The 8976-nt window shown below is 43.6% G+C and overlaps 1 protein-coding gene across 1 annotated transcript in view; it reads left to right on the forward strand.

Annotated features, from left to right (window-relative positions):
* Positions 1-4793, forward strand: part of PAPPA (pappalysin 1) — a 286686-nt gene extending 281893 nt beyond the window's left edge. Inside the window, exon 22 of the mRNA XM_054998574.1 lies at positions 4626-4793. Coding sequence (XP_054854549.1) covers positions 4626-4733 — 108 coding nt within the window. The 3' untranslated portion in view covers positions 4734-4793. The remainder of the gene's footprint in view (positions 1-4625) is intronic.
* Positions 4794-8976: the final 4183 nt, after the last annotated feature.

An 8976-nucleotide genomic window follows, 5' to 3' on the forward strand; every position in this document is an offset into this window, starting at 1 on the left:
CTACCCCCCTTTTTTTTTAAACTCCCAACAGCTGGAATTCGGAGTCACACAAAGCAGTTAATTCCATAAATTATATGTGTGTTATGTGATGAAGTACTTTTGTTTTTCTGTCCCAGCTTCATCGAGTCCCATATTAAGTTGGGCAAAGCAGAGAATAGATAGGTTCACACACACACACACACACACACACACACACACACACATCTGGCTAACTGAACTCCTCAAGGCCAAGCTAGAGGGGGGGGGGTCTGCATTTCCAGCCATTTGCATCTAAAACAATGATAGGGTGAGGGGAGGAACGGGGCAACATGTCAGTGCAAAGATGTCCCATCACTTCTGCAGAAAACCCAGAGGTGATAATATGCCTCTCTAGGAATTGCTGGAAACTATGATGTTTCATGCAGTTCCTAGAGAGGTATGACGCCACTTCCAGGTTTTGCCCAGAAGTTGCATAACATTGTCATTCCAAGGGTGATTCCCCCCCCCACATCCTTTTTCTTCTTCCTGCTGATAGAGCACCAGCGGACATTAGCAGGGTATGATGCCATGGAGTCCAAAGCCGCCATTTTCTCCAGGGAAACTGATTTCCATAGTCTGGGGATCAGTTATAAGGCAAGGAGATCTCCAGTTCACACCTGGAGCTTGGCAGCTCTATGTGTATCCCTCATTTTAAACTAAGGCTGTGATCAAAAGCAGACAATGCTTTCTGTGCAGATATTCAGGATCTTAAAGCTGTCCTTGTTATGTTATCAGAATCTCTAGGGATGATTGTATTTCCAGTTCAGCTTCTGACAGATCTGGGTTTGATGGTGCACTGTTTTGTTTGGAAGGAAGAATTGTTTGTACACCTTTCAGCCCCTGCACTACAGTCTGTGAGATGGTCTCATTAAGAGCTGATTCCTGCCGCCTTCTGTGCACAGTGCAGTGTGGATTTCCTGAATCCTTATTCATCTGGCTCGTGTGATGATGATGACCTGCTCATTCGTCTGCTCTGCCATGCACTCAGAGAGCTGCTGGCATGCAACAGCCTTGGCGAGTTTTATTTTTAAATTCCCCCCAGCTGCGCCCCCCATCAGAGAGGGAGCTGATAAATGCTGCGAATCAATGGCTGCTTTGCAGAACAGCCAGTTTAAGTCAGGTGTTTCCTTTTTCATTTTTTTATTTATTCAGGATATCTCTGCATTGCTTTCTCAAAAAAAAAAGATTCTCAGAAGGTAGCTTTTAAAAAATAACAATAAAATCCAGAACTGAAGACCATTAAAAGCAGTAGCTCCAGTGGGATATCTTTGTTCAGAATAAAACAGCACATTTCAGGACGAAATGATAAATATTTACAATCATACCAGGAGAATTTTTTTTTAAAGGAGGGAGTAAAATAATTGTTAAAATGCCTGGGAAAATAAGATCATTTTGACAGCCTAAGTTAAAGATGGTTGATGGGCAGTGCAGTCCTAAACAGGGGTGCACCCTTTTAAGCCCATTCACTTCAATGGACTTAGAAGACTATGAGCCAAGCTACAAATGACGCCTGACACAGGTTGGACACTTGTCAGCTTCCCTCAAGTTTTGATGGGAAATATGGGCATCCTGGTCTTGCAGCTGTAATGAAGAGCCGAGCTGTAAAACCAGGACACCTACATTTCCCATCAAAACTTGAGGGAAGCTGACAAGTGTCCAACCTGTGTCAGGTGTCACTTGTAGCTTGGCTCTAATAACTCTGCTTAGAGTGCTGCTGTGGAGGGTGTACTGTTTGGCGAGGAAAGAGAGATCTTTTTGACGGAGGGTTGCCTCATAAATGCTCGAAGACCAATGGACAAGATGCAGCTTCTCAGGGACACATGAAGAGATGTAAAATTTCTAGTTCCGTGTGTGGTTTTACTCAAGTTTTTCTTTCCTGCAGCATAGTGGTTAAATGGCTGGGCTCCAAGCCAGCACTCTGCTGGTTCAAATCCCGCTACTGCCATTAGCTGAGCAGATGGCCTGGGGGAAGTCATTCCTCTCAGGCTGAGCTCCCCAGCTGTATCATGGGGATAATAATAACACTAACTTTGTTCACCGCTCTGAGTGTGGCACTATAAGCACACACATGGTTATTATTCTCTTACAACTGAAATCTATGCAATTCTTGCTTTCTTATCAAAACTGAATGTTTGGATATTTTTCTTTGTCAAAGACATGAAATAGATTGTCCTTCTGCCATAGTATTCAGGCCCACAAGGAATCACAAGAAGCAAACAGTTTGAAAATTTCCACCTTGATTCTAACCTCTTCCTCCTCTAAGCTCTTAAGGGCTGAAGAGGACAATTTCTCTCTCACATGCATACACACACTCACTTTTCCTTTGTTTTTCTTTCACCCGACACTGAACTGACCTCAACATTCCGTGCCTCCTACAGGGCAATAAGCTTATCCTCCTTGGACAATTTTAGTTTTTTTCCTCTCTTTTTTATCAAGTACTATTTTTCCTGCATAACTGGGGAGTCACCCAGAGCAAGCAGGTCCCTCACTTAGTCTGTGAGTGGTCTCATTTCACTGCCTGGCTGATATGTGCAGGACCAGCCAATGTGATAGTGGTTAGAATGACAAAATATACTGGATATTTTCCATTTATTTCAGAGGGGAGAATAAACTATGCACTTAAGGTCTATAAGGTGGCTAGATGGTTGCTATTTTGATGACTGACTGAGCGTATAAAATTGTATTGTTCAGTATGTTTTCCCTGACCTGGATAGCCCCGGTGAGCCTGCTCTTGTCAGACCTCAGAAGCTAAGCAGGGTTCGCCTTGGTTAGTAATTGGATGGGAGACCTCCAATGAAGACCAGGGCTGCAGAGGCAGGCAATGGCAAACCACCTCTGTTAGTCTCTTGCCATGAAAACCCCACCAAGGGTCACCATAAGTCAACTCTGACTTGAAGGCACTCTACACCACCACAGTATGTTTATTAAATCTTAAAATACAAATGCCTTTGTTTCAATAAACCAGTTATTACAGATATATCCAAGCTTAGAGATGAAGTTGCAGTCTGTTGTGCCTGATGGGAAGCTATCTGATTCTGTTGCCATTTGGGAAATGGGATATAAAATAATATTGATAACAGAAGCCATCAGCATGGCATTAAAGGAAAGGAAAGTTTTATTAACTGGGCTGAGAAACCGTATGTTCAGTTCACAGCAAATTTAGCTGAGCTTGGGGGCTGTAAAAAGGAAAGCTGTTGCTGTCAAAATAACAAGTAAAATAAAAATCTACAAAAAAGCAAAAAATAAAATATATCACATAGCCAGTTTCCAGCCAACCATGCAATCAGCCAACATTTTGTCTCGTATATATGCCACCTGTACCGAGGAAGGATACTTTGTCCTTTCTCATCTCTCACCCTGATAAATCAATGCTTCTGTTTTGTGCAGGTTTTTGTCTTTTAGAGATGCTTTATTAAAACTGTATTAAGGTGCTAGACTTGTTCTTCAGGGCTTGACCCCCCCCTCCCAAGCACTGCCACAAGTAAAATTTATGGGAGAGATTGGAGATCCAGCTGGCTTTTTTATGTATTGCATTATTCTTTGCTATTTTGATCATGATTTTTTAATTCACTGCTTTTCTATAGGGTTTTCTATAGGATACTGGCGGGGGGGGGGTGTTGTTATTGCAGGCCTTTTACTGTATTTTAATTGCAAAAAGTTGATGGACTTTTGTACACAGCCTCAAGGAATCAACAGTTAAGATCGTGGAGAATCCAAAACAAATAAATACAGAGATATCTTATATATAAATAGCTTCAGTTCTTCTGGACATGTATAAAAAAATGGGTGCACGTGCAGAGAACATATAATTAAATTGTATTCCTCATTGCAATGTGATAAAGTGGTTTAAAAGGTGATCAACAAATGTACCAAAGGGTCATCACTAGCCATTATGGCAATATGAAACCTCCATGTTTATAGGCAGTGTACCTCATTGGAAGATCCAGGTGAAAAAGTTGACCAGATGTTAGGGAACAACATTCTTTGCCTGACAAGGTGGTAGCTGCTGCCCATCAGAGTAGACAGTACTGGACCACAGAGGAATTGTGGCATAGAAGTAGAGCATATTTTGTGCTATGTATGCATAAAGTCACCTGTAGGACAGTGACTAAGTGGTTGGGTTGCAAGTCAGCACTCTGCAGGTTTAACTCCCACAACTGCAATTTGCTCAGCAAGTGGCCTTGGGTAAGCCACTCCTCTCAGTCCCACCTCCTCTCCAGCTGTATTGTAGGCATAATGATAACACTGTTCACCACTCTGAGTGGAGTACTAATCTGTCTAGAAGGGTGACATATAAGCACAGTTTGTTTTTGTTGTTGTTGTTGTTGTTATTGGTTGGAGCCCAGGTAAAAGATCTCAGGAAGTAGATGTTAGGAAGCATCCTTCTCTCTCTGATAGCCTCTGAGGGTCATGCAGCATCACTGTCCAGAATGCACTTGGGCTAGCACTGAAGTGACAGGATGATTAAGGCCCCTTGCCCACATCTGGAATCTTCTAGGGTCCTTTTCTTGTGATTTAGAAAGAAGTCTTCAGTGCATTATAGAATTATTTAGCTGTTGCACAAAACCAGGTTCTGATATTAGTCATTTGCTGGCTCCCTTTACCAGGTGATCCCCTTCCCGATGTCCTGTGATCTGCAGGGGGACTGCGCGTGTCGTGACCCTGATGCCCGTGAGCACAATCGACGGGATCTTCGTGGCTTCAGCTTTGGATAACTCAAAGTGAACAGGGAAAAAAAGAGAGAGAAGCACCACCAAAGGCAGACGAGGACGAGATATCATCACATCCCCTTTTCTGGTATCATTTTTAAACATTTCAGCTGCTCAACCGAATGGCATTTCTACACCAGGGACCTTTAGAATTCAACCAGTCTGCCTTTAATTTCTTTGCCCAAGGAGAACTGAGGATGAGGAGTTATTGTATTAAATGTATTTTAATAGCAAGAACAAGCAAAACAGCGACCGCAAACAGTGGAGTATACTAAGAGTTGGGAGGGGGGAAGAGCATGCGTTATGCATCTACCTAATTCAAACCATTTGTGGTTGAAGTTTTAGGTTTGTATGTCTTTTGTTACGTTTTGCTTTTGTATCCAGATTACGGCAAGAAACAAGCCATATATAAATGTATACCTAATATTTATAGAGAGAACTAGAGAGGGGGATGGAGAGAGAGAGAGAGTGAGTGAGAGAAGGAGAGTGTGCCGTGACGATCGGAGGATTTCAATAGTCTTTGCTCTCTCCAGCATTCATGGCCAAAACCCTTTGTGGAAAAGCCCAGCCTTCCAGGCTAGGCCCAGCCTCGCCTGGTGCTGAGTTATGGCAGTACCAAAGTGTGGGGGAAAGATGGTGTCACCACAGGCTGGGAAATCCCAGGCAGAAAGAAACTTCTCAAGAAGAGAGGCCGGCACTGGGGAGAGTGGCCTGTGGTGAAGTGCTGAAGGCCAAAAGCTGCTAAAGGTGGGGCCAAGGACCGGAGGCACACTGACTGCACCGCCGGTGGCAGAGGGAGAAGAGGGTCAACCAAAACCTCCATCCTTTTTGCCGTTCATGCATATCTGCTGCTACTCCTGCTGCTGCTACGTCCCATACAACCGATCCCCCTACCTGTGTCAGGACAGGGTGAAACCAACCTCCAAGCAACCAAACAGTCTGCCTTAAATTGCTTTACCTAACTGCCTGAATTCCAAACCTCCGGGCTGCCTCCTCAGCAAAGAGGACAAAGAAAACAGGGCACCAACCTGCTAGAAAGCAAGTCACCAGGCTCCACCTTCCCAAAACAATTTAATTCCCCCCTCTAAAATATAGAGAGGTTTTCCCATCATCATACCATTCTCTTCTTCTTGCGCATCCTGTTCTCCGAGGATCTCTCCCTTCTCAAATTTTCCTTGAGACAGAAGATGTGTTGGGGGAGAGAGAGCGTCCCCTTTCCCATAGCCAACCTTATCAGTATTATGAAGGCAGGGGTTCCTTCATGCCAGAGGAGGGGCATCTGGTGCTGCTGCCTTTGTCCACCTCACTTCCACATAGTCCTCTCTGGGTTCAGCTCCTGGAGATACTCCTGTGGCTCCTTGTGCAATTCATGCTGCTCCAACCCCTTCATTCTGCATCCAGAGACTATCTGTGGCCTCCTAGGAATGCAGAACATCTTCAAAGAAGGCCACCACGTCCCTCTCTGTCCTCCTCGGATGTCAAAACTAGAGCATCCTGCTGCTTTGAGAGAGAATGGAAGCTGCACTGAGATATTGTCGCTAACGAGTTCTTTAAAAAAAGAAAAAAAGGTCTCATCTCTGTAGTTTTGACCCCCAAATCCCCATTTTGTTTTTACTTTGAGCAAATCAATGTATCTTCTTTTCCTTGCACCGAAAGCCCCCCTGCAAAACGTACACACTTCAGTATCACTTGTGAATCTAGAAATCTGCAGAATGTATATATTGTACATATAAATGGCACACGTTGTACTTCTAAATGATTATAAAGTGTGCCTAAAGTCCATTTGCAACATGCATTAGCAATACAAACGAATCCAGAAAGCCAACAGCAAAAGGCAGAGTAGAACATGAAACATTAAAAAAAAATTAGCAAAGGACACAAATTCAAATTAGTAATAATGGCCCCTTGTTGACATGTCTGCTTGCTGTTTTGGTGAAAAACAAAATCGGTTTCCCCACAGCTGTCTTGGGCTTTTCAATTCCAGGGAAAAGAGAAGGTGTTGAAAGAATATCCGGAGCCACTGGAGATCTTTCCAAGATAAAATTTACAGAATTTTGTGCAACACCTGCCAACTGATGATCACTGTGGGTGTAAACACACTACCAGCTTAAAATGGATTAATGGTCGTTCATCCCAGAAATTGTGGGAAATGTAGTGGGGTGAGGAACAAGTTAGGAGGCTTTATCAAAGAATTCTTAGCAGCCTCACCGAACTATAGTTCCCAGGGATTCTTCAGGGGAAGATACGCCAATGAAACACAACTCCAATAGAAGTTCGTAGTGCAGGTGTGTCCCTCTTGGTCCTCCAGCCTGGCTAGTACCTTCCAAGGACACAAATTCAATAAGTAGAACAAGGAGGAGAAATGGGATTACTTGCAGAACTGAACATCCTCGGGTCCAGTAATGAGCAAGATAGACCAAATCCCATGACTGTATTCCCCTTTTGTTCTGTATTTTTATTCTTCAGAACTGTACAGTTGCCAGAATGCTCCTTCTCCTGAAATCTTCTTTAACAAGTACATGCACACACAGCTTCTTGGCAACATCTACACTTGTGCAGGTCACAATTCACTGGCACCTCTACCCCAAGATTCACAACCCAATCTTTCGTATTGCAGACCAGGGGGGAGATGGTAGGTTTCACAGATGGCAATGTGGACTTCTGCTGACATAGTCACATCATTGCAGATCCTAGAACAAGACTCCTGTTCCTCATAAGCTGTTACCATTGCATGCTACCCTATGGAAGAAGGACCATTTTCAGCCCTTGAAATCTACTTTGAGCCCAAATGCCCCAACAATGCTGGCCAGGCTCTCTTTTATCATCACCCATCCTGGCACCCTCTGAATCATATGAAGCCTGGGAGGAAATTGGTCCAGTGACACACGTACACACAAACAAAGTTTCACTACTGCTTACCAGCTGAATTCATGCCCCATTTTCTACTCCATCTCTAGGGAGGAAATGTCATTTTGGCAGTTCCCTTGTTAGTGAAATCTACATAGGAATGAGTCCAGTAGCACCTTTAAGACTAACCAACTTTACTGAAGCATGAGCTTTCGAGAATCACAGTTCTCTTTGTCAGATGCATGCATCTAACAAAGAGAACTGTGATTCTTGAAAGCTCATGGTACAGTAAAGTTGGTTAGTCTTAAAGGTACTACTGGACTCTTTTCTGATTTGCTACTACAGACTAACATGGCTAACTCCTCTGGATCTACATAGGAATGGGCTGTAGGGAAAATGGGTTGGGCTTTTAGATCAAAATGTGGCCAAGGAACAACAACAAAGCAATACTGTCACCATCCACTTTCCCACTATGTTAAATCCATCCCATGTGTTCTTTTGCCAACTCAAAAACAAAAAAAGTTGGCAGATGGCCCTATCCATTGAGTGTGTGTTGTCAAGTTGCAACCAATTTATGATGACCCCAATAAGGGGCTTCCACAGGAACTGAGAAGCAGAGGTAGCTTGCCATTGCCTTCCTCTGCAGAGTCTTTCTTGGTGGTCCTCCATCCAAGTACCAACCCTGCTAAACTTCTGAAATCTGACAAGATCGGGCTGTGCGATGCTTCCTTCTGCCCAACACAACAGAGAATACTATTCTGTGCAGCTTGAATTAATTGAGGAGCAGCCTTCTTCCCCTTCCCTCCATCTCCCACCACCCACAGCAGCCTGCTCTGGGCTAACCACTCCACTCTCCACCCTTCTTATTAATTGGACTACGTTGGTGGCCTGGATTTCCTTGTCCATTGGAATGCAGCTGAGATGAGGAGGGTTCCAGCCACAGGAGGTCCTTTGGAATCCGGCTTCCGCTACCTCCGTTCTGGTGTCTCTTGGTTGTAACTGTCGGTTTGTTCTAGGTTTTACCTGTGTTTTGTTTTTTTTTTGTCTAAAAAAAAAAGAGGGGAAAAGGTTTGGTTTTTAATCCTCAAGATTACTTAACAAACGTTTCTTGTTGCAACTGATTCAAGAGGCATATGAGAGAAAAAAAACATTTGAGTTTTTGCACAGACAATAGTGTGCGTGTTTGTGTGTGTGTGCATATGTATGTGTGAAAGAGAAATGGGGAATAAATGAGGGTGGTGCACAAAATGTGGCCTGTGAAGAACAAGTTCTGTTTTGTAGTATTTTCAACGTGAAACATCCATTTCTGCCCACCAAGAAGAAAGAGAGAGTGAGAGAGACTTAATACATAGATTTCCTTGGGGGAAAATGTGAGGGCTTTATAATGTCATGGACAGGAATC

This window comes from Eublepharis macularius, chromosome 14 (assembly GCF_028583425.1).
Source record: "Eublepharis macularius isolate TG4126 chromosome 14, MPM_Emac_v1.0, whole genome shotgun sequence".
Taxonomy (NCBI): domain Eukaryota; kingdom Metazoa; phylum Chordata; class Lepidosauria; order Squamata; family Eublepharidae; genus Eublepharis; species Eublepharis macularius.